Source organism: Alosa sapidissima, chromosome 23, assembly GCF_018492685.1.
Source record: "Alosa sapidissima isolate fAloSap1 chromosome 23, fAloSap1.pri, whole genome shotgun sequence".
In the NCBI taxonomy this organism is placed as follows: Eukaryota; Metazoa; Chordata; class Actinopteri; order Clupeiformes; family Clupeidae; genus Alosa; species Alosa sapidissima.
The window spans coordinates 11,205,910-11,226,775 of NC_055979.1; the positions used below are offsets into that span (position 1 = coordinate 11,205,910).

At 42.5% G+C, this 20,866-nt stretch overlaps 1 protein-coding gene across 1 annotated transcript; it reads right to left on the reverse strand.

Moving 5' to 3' along the window:
- Positions 1 to 1,802: 1,802 nt before the first annotated feature.
- On the reverse strand, positions 1,803 to 18,713 carry c23h3orf70 (chromosome 23 C3orf70 homolog). The gene is made up of 2 exons (XM_042080302.1): positions 18,004 to 18,713; positions 1,803 to 4,428 (listed from the first exon to the last, which is right to left on the reverse strand). Exons 1-2 carry the CDS (start codon positions 18,176 to 18,178, stop codon positions 3,725 to 3,727), a joined length of 879 nt encoding a protein of 292 aa, XP_041936236.1. The 5' UTR covers positions 18,179 to 18,713; the 3' UTR covers positions 1,803 to 3,724.
- Between the last annotated feature and the right edge of the window lie 2,153 nt (positions 18,714 to 20,866).

Sequence of the window (20,866 nt, forward strand, 5' to 3'; positions counted from 1 at the left end):
CCCCCTTGTCTTCCCCGAGTCTTTTGTCAGGGCAATAGCATTCTCATTAAAGGCTTTCCATCTTCCATCAAGGAGATGGAAAACACTCATTTTCACATTTGCAAGTCATTTCAGGCTTCCTGTCGCCAGAGGGTGGGTTAAATTAACTGGCAGAATGGCAAACTGTTTGGTATGTGTTTTTTTTTAACTAATGTTTATTTATTTATTTATTTATTTTCTCTCTCTCTCTCTCTCTGGGGAGTCTTGCCTGCTGTTGAAGATTGTCTTCAATGATGGCTGATGTGATCAGGGGTTCAGGCGTCACCCTCTGCAGTGAGGCACTAAAAGAGATGCAAACAACCTCACCTCTCTCCTTGAGATGATTTGCTCACTAGCCAAGAGGCTGCCTCTGTTGAAGTGATGTTCCAGGTTGGGTTGTTTTCTGACAATCCTGCTGAGGGCTATAGAATCCATTCTAGTGATTTACATGTAATGTACATATATATATGTGTGTGTGTGTGTGTGTGTCTGTGTATGTGTGTGTGTGTGTGTGTGTGTGTGTGTGTGTGTGTGTGTGTGTGTGTGTGTGTGTGTGTATGTGTGCGTATATGTCACAAACACATTGTTACTACCATACTCATATTTATATATAAAACACATTCACACACTGTCTTCCTTTTCACTCTCTCTTTCTTCTCTCTTTCTCTTTCTCTCCCTTGCTCCCTCACACCCCATCTCCCTGGATACCTGTCTCCTTGACAACTTGCGAACACTCCTCTGTTCCTTGTTTTCAGCAGAGTGGAACAATAGAACAGACAACTCTGCTCGCTCTTGTTCCATCTCATTTGCATGGGATCCCTGCCATTTTGCGAGGATGAGACGCTCTTCCGAGGGCGAGGTGAGGATGTTCAAAGCAGAGGTGGGAAATCAGCCGGCTCCAAAGAGTCCCCTTTTGTCCGGGGAGCATCGAGGGAACAGGCATGCAATACTGAATGGAGAATCCGTGTGCAAACTATTTCTGTCTTTTAACATGTTATTACATGCTTTGTTTTCTGCTCTATTACATTTTTTTTTTTCAAGAACATATATTATTCTGGATATAGGTATCTTTTACATTCACAGCATATGGCTTCCACAATGAGAAAAAAATTGATGATTGAAGATATTTTCATGTTAAATATTTTTACAACATAAAAATATTTAACATGAAAACAATAAATTCATCACATTATATAACATGACACTCATGACATATTTTATATGATAACTAAATAATATATGTAATATTATACCAGATCATTAGTATATTGTTATAACATGAAACCTTTTAGCCATGTTTCTTTTTTATGTTATCACTGTGCTTAACCAACAGCTACACATCCAAAATTCTTAGCTATGGTATAAATGATGTAGCACAAATATTGAACATTTAGTCAAAAGGATCATATTATACCAATATCTATCCCATATTTACAGGTTCCATATCTACAAGCTACAGATGGACAGTAAAGCCTCCTGAATGCAGCAGAATGGCTTCATGTTTATGAGGCAGAGGTTTCAATAGTGAGTTTTGCAGTCAAGCTTATTTTTCTTTCTCAACAGCTGCTTTCCCTAACCAAAAACATCTGTTGCTTTTACTCTGAAGTGTGTGATGTTTTGAGGCAATCTGTTCTGATATCTATCATTACACTTGGGCTTACTTGAAATATGTATTTCTTCTCACTGATCAAGCTTTGTGTGGTTTCTGCAATAAGTGATTGTCAAATCATTTTGTTTTCATTAAAAAAAGACAGTGAATAGATAGAAAATGTATCAGACACAAATTTAAGGTTTTAAATCTGTTTATCAGAAAAATAAGAGATAAGTTAACAACAATAGATATCATAAGAAAAGGAGGATGTCTTCTGTTGTTTGAGATAAACATGTGTATCTAGAGAGTAGGTTCATAGCTACGATTATTTGTCCCTGAAGAAAACATAGCAAAAAAAGAATGGGAAATACTCTCAGCCATCCACATCCATGGAGGCAAAAATATATCCACACAAGGAAATTATTGTGCCTAAAGTTCCTCAGGGATCTGTCAAGGGCCCAATTGAGTTTCTGTGTAAACAACCATCAAAATGGCAGCTGCTGCTCAGGCAGTGGCAAAACTCTGTGCTTATAAACTACTGGGACTTTGTGCAACTAGGTAACTGACTGAGGCCATGGGACACATGCAGGTGAGTCATCACTGAGCACCACTGGGATTGTTAACTTCCATTTTTGGAAAACAGTTGGTAAAACTCAATTACTTCAGACTCGCCATTGTCTGCGGTTAACTTTTAAAAGCAGCCAGAGCTTACTCTAGTTCTCTTCATACAATTTTTAAGGAGTTTTATTGTATAGGTTTCTCACAAGAGAATGCTCAATGGTTAAACATCAGATTAAATCCTCAAGTTCAGATCAATTTCTTCACAATGCATTTAAGTATAGGCAGAGAATAAGAGAGAATAATCTCAATCCGATGCTCCTACATGTGTGCAGAATTGCTGGGTTGTCAGCGGTAGTTCCAAGAGACCAAGCATAAGGTTATTTCCAGGTATCTTAGATTATTCCTCCCAAACACTTGAAAACATGCTGACCCAAATGACAGATGCCAGTGGCATATTCCAATTCCTTGTGCACAGGGAGGCTGGGTGTAAAAAGGCGTAGGCTGTTGGACCACTGGATGAAGATCTTGAACTGGAAGGTCAAGATTTTCCCAGACAGCAGTTGAGTCTTGGTGAAGAAAGATGCCATCTGCAGTACATCCGTGAACAATAAAGCAGGCTTCTGTCACAGTCATTAATCATTAATCTCAATTGATTGTCAAGAAGCCTAGAACGCAGATATGGAGCCCATAGTAAAGTGATTTAATGGCTGACAAGCCACTTAGAATACACACATGTGCACACACACAAACGCACACACACACAGGCTTGTTGTGGGGGTGTTTGGTGTTTGGACTGTGCACGTGGCCTCTTTGGCTAAATCACACGGGTGATGAGGAGGGTTGTTCGTTGTTCTGAGGACACCATGGGGGGGGGGGGGTTGGGCAGACCTCTCAGAGTGCTGCGCTTCGGCCCACTTTCATCATAATGCTTCATTACCATCTTCAGTCCTCATGCATGATTTAGCCTCTGTTCTGAAGCACACCCCTTGTGAGAGCTTGAAAAACAACCTCTCTCTTTCCGTCTCTCTCTATCTACATCTCTCTCTCTTCTTCTCTCTCTCTCTCTCTCTCTCTCTCTCTCTCTCTCTCTCTCTCTCTCTCTCTCTTGCTATTGCATCACCCACTCTTTGATTCTGTGCTTTAAGTGTAAAGTCATTCATTTTTTTCCCTGTGAGAGAGCTGTAGTCTCAACAACCCGCTTCAGCGGAGTGACTTCTCCTCAGATCTTTGAGAACACTTTGCAAACTGTTGTGGTCCAGCAGACTGTGGTGCTGTTTGGTCACATTAGATGCTACGGTATCTGATCAAGGCGCGTATATTTATATTATCTCCATTATATCCATATTATTCTCTTGCTCTCTGCCTTAGCGTAGCCTAGGGTAGCAAACAAAGGAGAATTGATAAAGATGATGAACTCAGATGAAAATCTATGGTCAACTCTGTGTTAATATATGAATGCAGGCAGGTGGAAGGGATATAATGTAGGCGTGCACACCGCTATGTGTATGCATGTGACAGGAGAGATAGCGTGGGTGGCTTGTGAATGAGATATGGTCAAACAGTCGTCTCGATCTTCTCAATGATCTCCACGATGGACTTTGACGGCGACAGCAGCGTGCAGCCGTCCTGTTCCCACAGGCTAGTGGGGCTGGAGTCTCCGTCACTGCTCAGCTCATCTTCGTCGTCTTCGTCATCCTCATCCTCGTCGTCCTCGTCTTCGCAGGAGTCTTCATCGCACGACTCCATGTAGTGCACGCCGAGAGCATTGATCCCCGAGTCCTCAGAGCTGGAGGGCGAGGAGCAGTGGTCCATTTTAGGACCCAGGACCGACTTGGGCTTGTCCCCCCTAGTCAGATGCCTGGTGCCCCTGTGCTCTTTCTGCAGGGTGCCCTGCTTGGGAGGCCGCTGAGGGAGTGGGTGAGGGGGGGGCTGAGGATGCCGAGATGGGGACGGAGGTGGGGGCACGTGGGGGTGGGGCTGGTGCTGAGGCTGAGGCGGAGCCGGCTGCGCCCGCTGCACGTAGCACATCTTCCCGTTGATGCGCTTGACGACGTAGTCGTCCACGAAGAGGTCGGAGATGACGCAGAACTTGGGCGAGTCCAGGCAGGGTGGGGCGCGGAAGGCCGGGGCATTCCGCAGGAAGCGCTCCACCAGTGAGATGGACAGGTCAATGGAGTGGGCGTGGCCAGAAGGCGTAGCAGGCACTGGGGTGCTGGGAAGCTTGACGACCGTGGTCATCGGCTGGTACACATATTTACCTGCAGAGAAACACACACGGAGAGAGATAGTCATGCTTTATGCAGTCATTATGCATACAGTAAACCAGATGCTGTGCTGAACAAAGACTGAACTGACTTGAAAAAGGAGGATAGAGAGAGAGGGAGTGAGAGGGGAAGTGAGAGAGAGAGCAGTGAAAAAATATATTGCTAGTAGCATGTGTCACACCCACACAGCAACACAAACACATTTCAAATAAGTGCCAGACTGGCACTCAGGCCCGATGGTGTTGAGTCCAAAAATAACACAGGGAGAGTGACAGCTTTAAATAAAACCCTGCTAACTGCCCTGAACAAACTAACTTTATAACAAGAAGCAGTTTTTCAAAAATGATCAATTCTCCATTCAGTGCAACATATTGGTTTTAGTAAAAACATTGTACTTCATCTGAGTAAATATCAACTGAAATTTTAGCTTCCTAATTCAGAGATTCCCATAGACAAATCTGACCTTAAGCTTTCACTAATTTAAAATAATTGATTTATTTAAATACATTCAGGCGGCGGGACAGGATCTGGGCAGATGCTGTGAAGGCGCTTTGAGTGTCATTTCTGGATCGTGACCAAGTAGTGCGAGCAAAACCAGAAGGTTTCCCATTCTTAACGAGGCTCAGATGGCCAGTAATTGGCCTCACACAAACCGGTGCCTTCAACAGGGTTTGAAATGGTGAATGGTGAGGTGCAGATGTAATGACTTCATGCAGTTCAACTGCTAGAGCCAGAAGCGAATGATATTGAAGTCATAGGTTCAATACTCAAGAAGCACATGTGGTGGGGGGGAAAATTATATCTGACCTATGAACAGTTTAATAAATATTATATACTCAATGTGTAAAAGACTTAGTGTTTTATATAAATTACTCCTTGAGTTCCAATGAATTGTAAATACTTTCTGAGATTTAAAAACTTCACTCAACCTTTGGGAGGCATCCTAATGTGTCCTTAAATTCCATAGATGTACTGGTACAATGCTGCCCAATCAAACATTTTCAGTACAAACTGCCAAGAGCATTGGCATTTCTGTGTGAAGGCTGAGGGCCATTGATCCATCACTGGCGCTTTGTTGACTTTTTTTTCCCTGAGATAGCTTGATTTCATGACAGAGGCATCTGTGAATATCTTCACATCATTCTCCTCTGTCAGAAAACACTGTTTACACTCTAGGATGACAAGATGACCTTTATTCTGAGCTCATAGTCGATACTTCTCCATGACACCTCTTTCTCTATCTAAGAGAAGATGCCATTTACAATGCTTCATGAGGAGACAGATAGCTGAGCTTGTTGTCAAGTAAACACACACTCACTCACACAGCTCACAATGGCAAATCACCTCCTCGAGATTCTCATTAACAAAGGCACTGTCCATGGCCCGCAGTGAACGTGCAAAGTGTAGGAGTGTTAATGACTGAGACACAAACCGAAAAAAAGAGTGCACTGGAACAGTAGATAACACGAAAGAAAGACTGACACAGGCTTTCAACAAGAACTTGCCAGCAGTTTTATGGCATATGGCATAACTGTGCTACATAAAGAAACCATAGTGAGCATTACAATTCAGCTGCACTGCTCCTGGACAATCTGTCTTCTCCGTGATGGGAAACGGGTAGAGATTAGTCCCATTGAGCTTATTATGGACAATTTACATTTTTGGTCTGCGGAGCTCTGGAGATCAGCGATGATTGTGCAGGCTGATGACAATGGCCTAATTGGCCGCACGGAGAGCGAGATAATCCCGCGGACCGCTGAAGGGAGCATGCTGTGTGTTCACACATTTGCATACTTACACTACACATGAAAAAAAGGAACATATGATACGTGGACATTATATAGTGTTGGTGGGGGGGGGGGGGGGGGGGGGGGGGTTACTATATACAAGCATGAGCTCTATCATTGATTACATTATTTCTTCTATCTCTTGTTGTTATTTTAGTGTCTCCTGTTTTTATTAACATACAAATTGAGTACACACTGCAGTCTCCACTGGTGTCTCTCTCTCTCTCTCTCACACACACACACACACACACACACACTCTCTCTCTCTCTCTCTCTTTCTCTCTCTCTCTCTCTCTCTCACACACACACACTCTCTCTCTCACACACACACACACACATATTCTCTCTCTATCTCTCTCTCTCACACACACACACACACACACAGAGTAAGTCATGAAACAGTCCATCTTTTTCAGCAGCCTGGAGGAGTTATGTGATCTTGACAGAAGGTGACGACGGCGATGAGAGGAGGGCCGTGAGCACAGTCGCCGCTTCCACGGCACGTAGGAAGGAGGGAGGGAGAGAGGGTTATGAATAAGACATCTCTCTTAGCAGCACCTCTCCATGCCCGCTGCAAGTGCTCTCGCTCCTCTCCTGAAGATTGTTACACCACGGGTGGGGCGTGTGGTTATAACAGTCATGGACGCAACACATTTGTAGGTGGTCATTTCACATCACTGTCTTTTTCTTCTTTTCCCTATTTTGTTTTTATTTCTTTATGTTTTTCTCTCTCTCCTCTCTTTCCAATTTGACCAGGTAATTCACAGTTCAAATTCTTAGAGGGCAGTTTACATCTCTCTTTCTCTCTTGCGTGCTTTCTAACATGAAATCCAGTAAGAAACATGTCTTCAAATCATCGTTTTGCTTGCTTGAATGCGAACTTAAGAGTGATGTTAACCTATTTAAGTTAACAGCATTGTCGTGAGAGCACGATTGCGCTTGCAGTGTTCGGCCGGGGACAGTTGCAACACTTTTTGCATTTGGCTCTGTTACTCAGAGACGGTTTGGATTAGACAAACCAATTTTATACAATACACTTACATATGTCTGTTAATAGGGGCGGTGGTAGTGTAGTGGTTAAGGAGCTGGGCTAGTGTGCAGTAGCCAAAAAAGTTGTCGGTTCAATTCCTGGCTTCCACCGTTGTGCCCTTGAGCAAGGCACTTAACCCCAAGTTGCTCGGGGGACAATGTGATCCCTTGTAATATAGTTGACATATGTAACTTTGTCACATAAGTCACTTTGGTCAAGAAGTGTCTGCTAAATGTAATGTAATGTAATGTAATAGTCTAAACCATTTAAAGATAATTACAGAATCTACATTTTTTACAATTTGCATTTGAATGTAAGGAGTCAGATGTTGCAACTGACCCCGGGCCCGGGGACAGTTGCAACATTGTTTGGGGATGGTTGCAACATGTTAAAAATACAATATATTACAATATATGTCAGTGCAGCAAAATTATTATTTTTGTATGTAAATACAAGTTATGTAAGTTATAATAATATTACAGTGTTATTTATTCACCAGCTTTGATTAGATTTATTCACCAGCTTTGATTTGTCTAGATGAGTAGGCCTTATGTGCAGATGTCAAATATTGAAATTGATATAAAATACAGTAGGACTTTAGTGACATAGGAAGAATGGAACAATTTGGGAGGCAATTAACTTTTATTTAGACTTGATAAAACCTCATGTGCTAGCTAAACAAGGGGACCATGACACATGCTAACCATACTAGCTTAAAGTTAACATATCACTCATTTAAATCATATAAGTTTGAGCTGAATCACAAAAACAGTGACAGCAGTTTAACAGAAACAAAGCTCAAGAAAATAAATACTTTCATACCTAAAAAACAGTTTTTTTACAATAAATCCTGGAGCAGTTCAGGAATCTCCTTGCTTTTTCTCTGCTAGGGGGGGCATCCAACTGAGCATATGCAGTGTGAGTATCATCACTCTACCTTGTTTCTGATTGGAGAAAATTGACATGTTGCAACCATCCCCTGTTGCAATTGTCCCCGGTCTCCCTATGTCTACGTGCACACCTGCCTACCATCAGGCTACTTAGCTACGAGTACACAAATAATTTCCCCTGTTTTATATTCACTCCAAGTTGGCCTACCATAACTTACCAACTCTACACTGTAGACCATAAACTGGCTATTTATGTGAAATAACCAAATGTATTTGTTCAACTTTATGAAGCAGAATTATGCACTGCTACTTGGAACATAACATTTTGTTTGCGCAGGAGAGAGAATGACAGCGATTAACAAATTGCACTTGTTGCTGGTTACCAATAAATACTATATATATTTTTTGCAAACAACAAAAACAGAAAGGATGGAGACGGCAAAGCTAGAGATGGGCAGGAACAGGTCAATTGGGAGAAATGCTTGTCAAAACGTTAGGAGCTGGATGTGTGGATGAATGAAGCACAAGTATGCTTTACTATGTTAAGCATGCACACTGTTTAAAGTTAGGCTACACGGTAAACTAAAAGTAAACCAAAGGTAAATTTAGCCTTTTTAGGGCTGTATAAAGTTGACCAAATGAATATAGGCTATAAAGTAGGCTGCTTTCTTGCTCCAACCCTTCCAACGTTAACGTGAAATTTTCCCGTATGAGAAACCCGGAAAATCTCCCTTAGGCTATTTTCAATGTTCAATGTTGACAGCTATGGAAGGAAAGAGAACGTTATATGGCGACAGAAATCAACAATCAAACAAGCCACTTTGATTTTTTGCTGTTTTCATGAATACAAAAGTTAGGTGACCCCCCTCCTAGACAAAAAAAAGTTGGGTGACCCTCCCCTCAACAAAGAATAAAAAGACATGACCCTCCCCTATTTTCCTCCGGTGGCCCCTTCAATAAATAACGAACAGTCCCTAAGATACAGTGAATTCTCGCCCTGGGGACTTGATGTTCCGTGCTCACCCCACAGCAACAAAAGGACAGGATGTGAAAGCACCTCCCCACACACACACACACACATACAAGGTAATTGGCCATCATGCACTGAAGGGGCTCTCTCTGCATTATTTCCACTTGCACCTGTAACTATCAGCCTGAAAGCTTTGCCTCCAGGTCGCCAGTGCTGTTGTTCGCCTCATTGCTTTCTGATGCTAGAATTCCCCACAGAGAAGATGAAGGCAACAAGCATTAGAGGAGGGCACAGTGGATTCCTTGCTTCCCAGAGCTTCATGCACAAACACAGGTTTTTTTATTTTTATTTTTCTCAGTAGCCTTACAGCTGAGTGTGCAGGTAATGTGCATGACTTCAGAAATGTCTGAATTCGAAATGAACAACATCTGCCTGGAGCATTGGAACATAGCGAGGCTAGCATGCTAATCTGAATTCATCTTTGAGGGGAGCGAGATGCGATAGACATAGAGCTCAGCTTCACGGGTGCGTATCATCTCCTGAGGTGCTCTCGCTTAAACCTATCCAATGGTTGCTGTCTTTCTGAGAGTGCATGTTTGGCCATGCATAAATAAAATGTCAGAAAATGAATTCTGGTCTGATGAAACGAAATTGGACCCTGGCATGAGATTCTTCTTTGGACTCCAGATCATACCTGTCAGCATTTAGCTTTCCAAAAACGGGAGATTTTTTTCGGGGGGGGGGGTGGGGGGTGGTCAGTGTTTATACCGGATCTGTGTTTGCATATTTAATACGTTTCATACACGTGTTTCAACACTGCATTTCGGTCGTTGCTTTTACCTTACCATTACTTTACGCATGCCAGTTATGTAGGCTATCCACCAGCTGCCTGCCTGCAGCCTACTTCCAAAACTCCAAAGCTGTCAGATTTGGTTCCGAGGGCACAAGTTCAGTGTATCAACAACACTCAATAACAGTTTATGTGATGTGTTAATCAATTAAATTCCCAACAATTTCACAACAGCTAGTTCTGGAGTAGGCCATTCAACTAGCCCGCTTGCTTACGACGAGACTCAGGCTGCGCAGTCGGCACCCGCTTCCTTATTTGGGTTTTGGATTGCCAGGTTTTAGCCTATGACAAAACGGTTGAACTTGAAACTAAGTGATCGTGTATGTGTAGGGTGTATTTCATACACAATCTGGCCCAATTCGAGGGGCGGCACCAAGCATGCATTTGAAACTCTCACTGCACGCAGTTGGATAACGCTACGACCAATCACAACAATTTATCAGTGTCAGTCATCAGTGTAGCTCGCCTTTGTCCCACCTACACCGATTTGATTGGTCCCTCTCGCTCGAGAGATAGAAGAAATTTGGATCATTGCTCGTGGCCAGAGTATCTTGCGGGCACAATTCAAATTGTGCTCTCGCGAGAACTCTGGATTTCCAGGGTAGGAAAAACGGGAGTGTTGACAGGTATACTCCAGATCTTGAAGAATTTTGTATTCTGTATCCATATTCTTCGTGCAAGGTGCAACGTTTCGATCTTATCATGCACATCAAAAGCAGAGGTTTTTTTAAATGCCTGACAAAAAAAACTCTGCTTTTGATGCAACATAACACATGAAACAGTCTTGTCCTGGTCCTTCATCATTCCTTCCTGGATGGATATTTCATGGCTCTCTTGCTGACAGGGCCTCAATAACACACACACTAAAATATATATTATCTTTTAATGTTGATTTTGTGGAGAAAAAAAGAGAATATTTTATCATGGCTTTCTTAATTGAGATAAGATGAGATCTGATCATTAGTTTTGCATGGGTTACATCTTGGGGGGGGGGAGCCCCACCCTCCCAGTAGATTCACAGTTTTGCATGATTGCAACATGAGATGGATGTTTAATATGCAGGAGAGAACAGCCACACCCAGCAAAATTCTAGAACAGACTGAATTTATATGCCCCCAGAGCCCAAAGGTCTTTAAAGCAGATCTACCAACAGACGGCTACACTGCCCTCTCAGCTGGGAGTTGAACATCTCACTAAAAGATGTCTGAACATGATGCCAAGAAGCAGAGTTAGGACTATTTTGTACCAGCAAGTCTATAATTACTGGCAGACTTCTTACTGACAGTAGCGTGCTCATCCCTGTTCACTGCACAGCATTTGGTTTTCTCTCATTGCCAATTTTTGTGTTTCTCTCATTCGAGAAATCATTCCACATGCTTAAACCTGGTTGTGTATTCATTTCAAGTATCGGATTCGGAAAAACGTCCTCGGCTTAAACTGAATTTCAACATCTGATGGCAGCATTGTATTCTGGGTCTGAGTGCGCTTTGAAACTCCAGTGCAAGGACACAGGATGTCCTGTTTCCTTTCACAAATAAGCATATAATGCTCTGGAGACATGGTCAGGGTGTGCCTCCCACACTGAGAAAAGTTATTCACAGTGTACATAAAGCTACTCTGAGAATGGAACTGAGGTCTAAAATGATTAATTCATAGTTCTGTGTTATTTAACACATAACTATGAACATTTTGAGTAAACCATTTTATAGCCACATTAAGTGACCTTAAACTTAATGCAATGACTATGTTTGGGCTTTGTGGTGGAGCAGTGGTAACGTCACTGACTGACAATCGATCAACCCCGGTTCAATTAACGCCATTGTGAGTATGTACGTGTTGCTGTGGATAAAAGTGTCTGCTAAATATCAGTTAACTGGTTATGGAAGTCTACCCTGCTGAGGTGATTAAACTATCCTGCTTATGTGTATTTATTAACATGCACAGCTGTGACAACAGACAAATGAAAGTTCACAAAACCCTGACAAAGCAATCTTGCAAACTTCAAGTATACAATCCTATAATAGTCCTCAATGGGAATTCTCTATGCCGGCACTTTTATGTGAGGATTAATGATTCAACAGGAGAATTCAGAATGAGGGTGATAGGTCATTTCCCTCGTTTTCATCTCTTTCTCTCTCTCTCTCTCCCTCTGTGTCTCATGCGACACCGTCCACTACAGCTCTCTTTGTAGCCCTCTTCTCCAGTAATTGCACGTCCAGACACTTCCTGTGCAGACAGCTCAGGGTTAACGTGCCGTGGACTAAGATGGATGAGCAGGCCAGAAGAAACATCACACTCAGACTATTCCTCGGGATTAGACAGCTGGTACAGGGTTCAGGCCCAGGTCTGAGGTCACTAGAGGTGGGAAGCTCAGTCAGTGGGCAGTCCGCAATACTGAACAGTGCTTCAAAGTGGACGTGGGGATTTTGGAGAAGAAGTGAAACTAAGCAGCTCAGAGAGGTCAGAAAGGTAATCTTAACTCATAGCCTCAGATTTCCTCACTTAAGACAAATCTTTCACTGAGAGCAATATGTCAAAAGGTCAGTTGTTGTTACAATATTGTTAGATGTTAAAATATAGTATTCTTCAATTCTGTTTCCCGACAGAGTCTACTTTTCCTAAGAAAGAAGTTGCTTTGACTCTCCCACTAAGGCCTAGTTTCTTTAATGTTTGTCTTTCTGCTGTTGGAGCACAACTGTTTTGAAAATGTTACCTGCTTGTCTATGATACACAAGACATCCCCTCAAGCGCTGTTTCTTTGTAAGAGAGCTCAACAAATATCACATTTAATACTTCAGTGTCTCAGCCCACAGTATGACAAAACATCAGGGGCTTTGCTTTTACAAGGCACATTGGTAACACTTTACATAATATTAAGGTTCCGCTACAACATTATTGCCGCATTAATTAACACAACAAAACTGTAATAGCCTTTTACTGTAATAAAGTAGAAGTAATATTGAAGGTCATGGTTACATCAACTATATCCTAATTACAGCACGAATAAGCAATTAGGATATACATAACCTCATAATTAATAACCTCATAATTAACAAACATGAAGGTATAACAGCTGTAGTCAATGCTTTATTTATGCTGACCACTACAGTAATTACTCTTAATTAATTTGAAATGAACACTTGTGTTTTATAAGCTTGTTGTTCCTGTACTGATTTATAAAATGGGAAAGGCATTTCTTTACCGCACACTTGCCTAGTGTACCCACACAGAGGAGAAGGCATCTGCTTCTCAGCACGACAAGTTTAAAGATGAGAACACCTTGCATCAGTGCGGTTAATGGCGACGGGGGGCACTGGGCATCAGAGTCACTGTGTATCACTCACTACCACTACCACAACCACTTCCACACACACACACACACACACACACACACACACAAATACACGGACACACACACACACACACACATGCACATGCAGACACAAATGCACATACACATGCCAAACAACTTGAAGTCTTTCTCTTTCTAAGTCTCTCTCCCTCTACCCACCGTCTCTCACAGATGCACACACACACACACACACACACACACACACACACACATGTGCACACAAACACACGCACACATGCACACACACACACACACACACCTGCCCCCACAGGACACGATATGGCACCAGCCCTGGCAGACCTCCAGCACCCCTGACATCCCCCTTGTGGGGCCGACCCAGCTGTGTGTGGGCAACCCCCCCCCCCCCCCCCCCACACACACACACACACACACACACTCAGTGCAGGTTTAATCTCTGAAAATGTGCTACTCTGCACTCTCTGCTCCTTCGATTTGATTTACCCTCATCAAGCAATGGGGACTCACTCCATGGAGCGTTTTCTTTTTTTTTCCTCTGAAAGGGCTGGCTGGAGTGCTCTCTTGCTGTCTTGACACGGAGAACGTGTCAAAATAGAACGCTCAAAAGTGAAACAGGGAACCATGAGTGTGGCCTGCTCAAAATAACATTCATTTTGGGGTTTTTTTTTGTTTGTTGTTTTTTGCTCTTTGAAAAAAGATTCACACACACACACTCAGTTCTTGACCACTAGGAAACAGAATCAAATGGAGAATTACAGTAACAGGATGGAAAAAAACAGTTTGGAAAGGACTAGATTTTCAGTAAGCCACTGTCCTGAGGGCAGCTCAAGGCCTTTGTGGGGGAAGGAAGGGGGGAAGGGGAATCCTCTTCTTCTGGGAGGCAACCTATATATAGATGACGGTTGTGATGCAGTTTGTCATACACACCCCAGAGTATGATTTAGCCATTACTTCAGACATTTTTGACAACATGACAAATATGTTTCATGGACAAATATAAGTCATGACTGACATTTTGGGACAATATATCCAAAACTAAAGCACAGCATCAAAGACAATTTTGATGTCAGTCTAAAACTAACTGCTCATACAAAAGAACTAATACATAACATATCAAATAGAATGAAACAAAATGAACAACACGATTAACACATCTCAAAACGGAGAGCATTCCATCAACCAAACCAAAAACAAATTTGCAGAAGGGGAGGTTTCTCTTCCTGTATCTGTCTCAATACTGAGAACCAGAAGAGTCACAAATGAAGTCTTTGGAGGGAATAAAATTATTCCAGTGTGCCAAACAAACGTGCACCACACGCACACATACACACACACACACACACACACACACACACACACAGACACAGACACACAGAGCAAACAGCAAAGAGGGGAAATACAGAGGAGGTCTCTGTAGGATTGCATGAGGAGCCCTTTGAGACGGCCTCCTGGTACAAATCCTATTCTGTATTCAAACATGCACCAGAGAGAGAGAGAGAGAGAGAGAGAGAGAGAGAGAAGCACAGAGATACACTGTAGAAACACACTAACAGAAAGTCCAAACCAATAGATAGAAAGATGGATGGTTTTAGAGAGAGAGAGAGAGAGAGAGAGAGAGAGAGAGAGTACAGTACACATAAGGTATTTACATCTGTTTGACTCCCTCTTTCTCTCTCCCTCTTTCTCTCTCTTTCTCACTCTCTCTCTCTTTCTTCCTCTCACCCTCATCTAAGCTTATGACACATTCCACCTCTCACTCTATCACGCACAATTCTCTCTCCTCTCTAAAAACCTCTCTTCTCATTTACACACACACACACACACACATATGCACAAACACACACATGCTCTCCCTGACTTAATTAGATACCCTCTCTCAACAACTACTCAGGCCTTTGTAAACAAACAAAGACACATACATACACCCCTAACACTTACACACTACAGTATAGCAGTCATCACCCTAGAATTATGCAAACATAACACATTCACACACACACACACACAGAGCAAAAAACAAAACACTTGCTCCACAAACACTCTCTCATACTGTGAGAACACTCAGGATCCTTCTCCAGGCTCCTCTAGCAGGAGACTCAGGATTAGCCCTCATTATGTTTACACCAACAGTGTCTCTTTAACAAACATCTTCTTCCGACATAATTACCATGGTGACCTCACTTAGCAGAGGTGCTGTCTGTGTATGTGCATGTGTGTGTGTGTGTGTGTGTGTGTGTGTGCGCGCTGCAGATAACCACACAACAGTGCTGCTTTTGTTGAATTCTTTAAAGTCCTGATGCATAATTGCATCTTGTTTACTTCATGCCTTTTTATATTTGTATATGATGGCAGCAAATGACACGATCATGTGATATCCATGTGAGGAGAAGGAGTCGAGATCCTGGAGTGACTGTCAGCTGATATCTGGGTCTGTATTTGTATCAGTTCTGCCTCTCTGTAGAAAGATCATCAACGTACCATTGCAGACTACCATTGCAGACAAACAAACAGAATTTGATAGAGGTGCAGAGGTGCTGTCGGTAGAGTTGGTTCTTGCAAGATTCAATTTGTCACTGAGAACCAGAAATGTACTCTGACTTTCTCATCTTTTTTTTCTATTTTTCATCAGTTCCCACAGAAACTAATACATTTTACTTTTACTAATTACTGTTATTTATTCTGACCTCCTCTAGATGTCTCTAAAGGAGAAATCTTCCTTCAGTGGCAGATAACTACACTAGAGAAGTAATGATTTTGAACTTCTACTTGTATCAACTTGGTTTCACATTCAACATGTCTTGGATGGATATAACACCTCTGCAATCTTGAGAGATGACAGCAATAGCAAGCATGTGGAGAAAATGACGCATCATTCTGTAGGGAAGTTGACTAAAATCCATTTTTGGCCTCAGTGTCCTAAATAGTTAGTAGCCTAACTCTGCCAATATGTAGACTGACCTGTTTTTCTGTCAGTAAGCCTGAAAATACATTGAGTCTCTCTTTTGCTCTCTTTCCCTCTCCCATGTGTGTGTGTGTGTATGTGTGTGTGTGTGTGTGTGTGTTTGTGTTGTACACTTCCATAAAAACATGTCGACATGATTGCTTATTCCCTAAGAGGCTCTGAAGAATCTGCGGAATCTACTTCCTCCCCTGGCCTGCCATCATATGATCACATGACAGCCCTTAGCACAGTGACAGGCAGGCGGCCATTTTAACAGAGACCCTGTTGTTATCCCCAGGAGAAAGGCTGTACAGTCACTCCACAGGGATCCAGCCACAACTGCACTGTTCATTCTGCTGTATTGCTACTGCACAGTCAACCCAGGATTCAACACTACAACAGTGCATATGGATTGAGATCTGGGGTGAAGTAGATTAAGGCCTGGAATTTATGACCAGTCTTAAACTTTTCTTCCATCACAGATACTTCTGAGAATTTTATTTTTTTCACAATCTTCATAATTTGGACAGCTTTAATTCCCAATCAGATAAAAGAGGAAGATATGTATAGTCTTCACATCCAACAAAAAAACACAACAGGTAATTAGATGTGGTAATTAGATGTATACAGCACCCTCCACATCTACTGAGATGACTAAAAATAGGAATACAATCATCTTTTGGCATTTTATCCAAAAATCCTAATGAAGGAATACTTTCGACAAAAACACATGCCACACAATTATTGTCTGTACTTTTTACACAACTTTACCAGGGGTGCCAATAAATGTACCTATAGTATCTATATATTTGGCCACGGAGACCATGAAAAAATCCAGTTCATGTCAATATTTAAACTCCATAAAAATAATGGCAGAACTTGGGTTGGTGTTCTGAGTTGTTTTCAACGTGTAGTGAAATAGCCCATGAGCCTATACATAACCAAAGAACTTTTCCTGCAAGACAGCATATGACTAATCAAACCACATTGCTAATAAAAGCACACTTATCCATTTATCTACAAAAGCTTGTTGGCAACTCTAAATGTAGAGAAACTATTTGGAAGAGTTTAATCCATATTCATTCTTGTCCCTTAGCATACACTTAAGTTATCCAATACGTAATTTGAAATGAACCGCAGCTATTTCTGACAGCAATTACATCTGATTGTTCCAAAACACGTGAAAGATCAGTGGATCACGTTTTAATACATGCAATAATTGTGTGTTATGAATTTTTACAATTATAATATTCTGACAAAAAAGGGGGATTTCTAGTCTGAGGATGGAAACTTCTGTTGTGACGTAAACCATACGCTGACTGCACAAACTCCTGCAGTAGGGGATGCCAGGTGGATACCAAGAAAAGGGAACAATGGCACTCACTTCTGTGGGCTACATGGAATTCTGAATGAAAAGCTAGAACTGCTTGAACTTGTTTTACGGTGAAAAAGGCTTTTAAAAGCTGTCAAAAGTTACATATGCATACCCTGACAACAAATATGATGACATGACATCCTCAACCCCATGACCAACACTGTTCATCATAATTAATCTCCCATTGCGATGTGAATAAGAACGCATCCCATTATTTCAAAAGATGAACATTGATACTGTCATGGGAATATAGGCTACAGCCTCATACAGAGGGATAATGAGAAAGGTCGGGGAACCAAACATGCAATATACCACGTATTAAGGACAGTATTTAACCACTTCAAAACGCTGTATGTTTTCGGCTGTGAATGTGAACATGAAGAGCCGGTACTTACAGTGGCACCATCCCAAATGACAGCACCAGTGCAGCTTGAAGCACTTTCCGTGGCTGTGCGTGGCGCATATGGACAGCCCGTCGCAGGGAAGAAAGTCCGGTCTGCCTGCGCAGCTCCTGGCCAGAGCTTGCGCTTCATCCAACTTCTCGCTCTTTTGTCCGCCCGAAGCAGCCATCGTGAACTACCCAGGATCAAACCCTGACCACTCGCCACATTAGAGGATGCTGGATGACTATGGCTTTAAAGATGCGCTCCGGGTGTTTTCGTTATCCCGTGGCAATCAAATGGTCTTTCGCTTCCACAGCGAAATCATATGAATATCACAGAAACGTTACACCCAAGAATGTAGCGGGCACGAGGCTAGTGAAAAAACGGCAAAGTTTCTTATAATATGGCACCTTCCGCGCTCCAACGTTCTGCTCCTTCGGTCGAAGCCAGATCGCAAATATAAAGCACGGGTAAAACAGTAGAGAGGGATGAACTGTATAAGCAGAATAAACAATCCTGTGTTTAAGGGCGTATTGGTTTGTATCCGAACCTCCGAGTAAAATGCATTCCCTTCCTTCGTCTCTCGTCTCTCCTCTCCTCCCCTTTTCCCTCCCCAACTTTCTCCTGTCTCCCGGAGGGAAGTCGCAGGGTCCGGTTACTGCCGGTAGAGAGAGCGGAGTAATTGTAGAGTCGTTCCCTGCTTCCCCTCTCAAGAATGTTATGATTTTCTGTGCGCGCACCTCTTATGAGGATCGCCCTCACCCTCCCCCCCCCCCCCCTCAACTGGCAAAATGGAGCTTTCACAACGTTACTATTGAAAGCTGGCGTTGAAATACTACTGGTAACTGAAGCAAATATATAACATTGGATGAATTTAAATATCGTGGCTATCAGAGAACGAATAATTTATGCTGTCACTGGCAATGTGCTGAACTGAAATATTCGTTTTTTTAGGCGGAAATACAGTTAGGCGACTCATAACTCGTATTTACATTTAGACTTTATTTTCCACGGATGGATTTTAGTAGATAATAAATCATCCATCATGGTAATCAATTTGACACTACCGCTCTTTTAAAAATAGTCTACCATAGTGCTGTCCAAGAATAGCCCTCTACTAGTTACGGTCATGTTTACTAAAATAAAAATGCATAGGTTTTACTTTCCACCATACATTGTATCACACACAAAGACAAATAATGTTTCCTGTTTTTTGAACTTTTTTGTTCATACTCTTCAACTGGGCCTCAAAGCTGTACAGGAAATGACTCAGAATCTGAGGTTTTCGTGTCTTTCTTTCATGTGGGTGGATTGGGACAGGAATGTAAGGGTATAGGCTACCTACCTCAAGAGATGGACCTGGAAAAAATAGAAAAACAACTTTATAATGCTGAAAGAGATGCTCTGCATTTGCAAGAGAACATGGCCTTGGTTTCACAGCCACCCAGGGCAATCTCAAACAAGTGATGGAGAAGGGGCATTAGACAAGCCTGTATTCCCTCTTATCCTCCAGTGAATACAGTAACATGAAAGAAAGGCACAAGCTGGCATTATCAACAGAGAAAGCTTCAGAGTAGATGTAGGCTTAATGGAACATTCTTCCTCACTTCAAAAGACTCCTTCAGCTTCAGAACCATCACATATTTCACTGTGGCTGATCTAAACTCACCCTTTAAAAAACAAAACAAAGGTGTGTGGGTGTGGGTGTATGTAGGTGTTTATTTTATCAATCTTAAATATACTGTATGTTATTTTGGTGTCATGTCATGTGTTCCTTGTGGCAATATATGAAAATATTCCCTTTGATTGTACCATGAAAAGGAATCCTTTCTGGGTTTCGTTCCCTGAAAATACATCACCCGGGCCAGTCTCATCAGTTCACTCTCGTCCCCAGGGTGGACGCGGCAGACAAAGCTCTGTTCACGAGGGGGGGGGGGGGGGGGGTCCCAGGGGATGAGAGGAGATGGAAACAGCAGACACCCCCCTCCCCAAGGAGGAGGGGCTCAGCTGGGCTTTCCCCTTCCCGCTTGATTGTCATTAAAATGGTTGATGTGGGCGCAGTCTCTTGACTGGATGAGCATGAGCCTTCAGCAGATCAGAAGCTGCAACATGGACTCTCTCTGTCCTGGAGGTCACAAGATGAAGAGCATAATGTAATGTAAACTTGTCTAGTTAATATTCATTTATGACACAGGGAAGGATACGTGATCGTACATACATAGTATATATGTGTGTGTTTGTGTGTGTGTGTTTATGTGGTGTGTGCTTGTTTGGAGTGTTTCGTGTGTGTGTGTGTGTGTGTGTGTGTGTGTAAGTGAGAGAGAGAAATAGTATAAGTATATATACTTTTTTGATCCCGTGAGGGAAATTTGGTCTCTGCATTTTAACCCAATCGGTGAATTAGTGAAACACAAACAGCACACAGTGAACACACAGTGAGGTGAAGCACACACACTAATCCCGGCGCAGTGAGCTGCCTGCTACATCGGCGGCGCTCGGGGAGCAGTGAGGGGTTAGGTGCCTTGCTCAAGGGCACTTCAGCCGCGGCCCACTGGTCGGGGCTCGAACCGGCAACCCTCCGGTTACAAGTCCAGAGTGCTAACCAGTGGGCCACGGCTGGAGAGAGCGAAGGGTCAATGTGTCTGCCTGGGGTGATTCCCCATGGAGCTCCATAGTGCTGAGGTTAAATGTCCATGGCAAAATGAATAAATCAATACCAGCTGTGATGGTAATGTGTCAAGGATCCTGTATCAACTGGAAATGTGTAAATACTGTATGTAATAGCATCTAGAACATCCCATCATCAAGTACTCAGAAACATCATGGTATTTCCCATAAGTCAATTGCCTACAATATGGATTGCAAAATCGACCTA

Excerpts from the sequence above, each read along its gene's own strand:
- c23h3orf70 (XM_042080302.1), bottom strand. The coding sequence starts at position 18,178 with ATGGCTGCTTCGGGCGGACAAAAGAGCGAGAAGTTGGATGAAGCGCAA. Across the intron at positions 4,429-18,003 it reads TCATTTGGGATGGTGCCACT|GTAAATATGTGTACCAGCCG; the intron begins GTAAGTACCGGC and ends GTTTCTCTGCAG.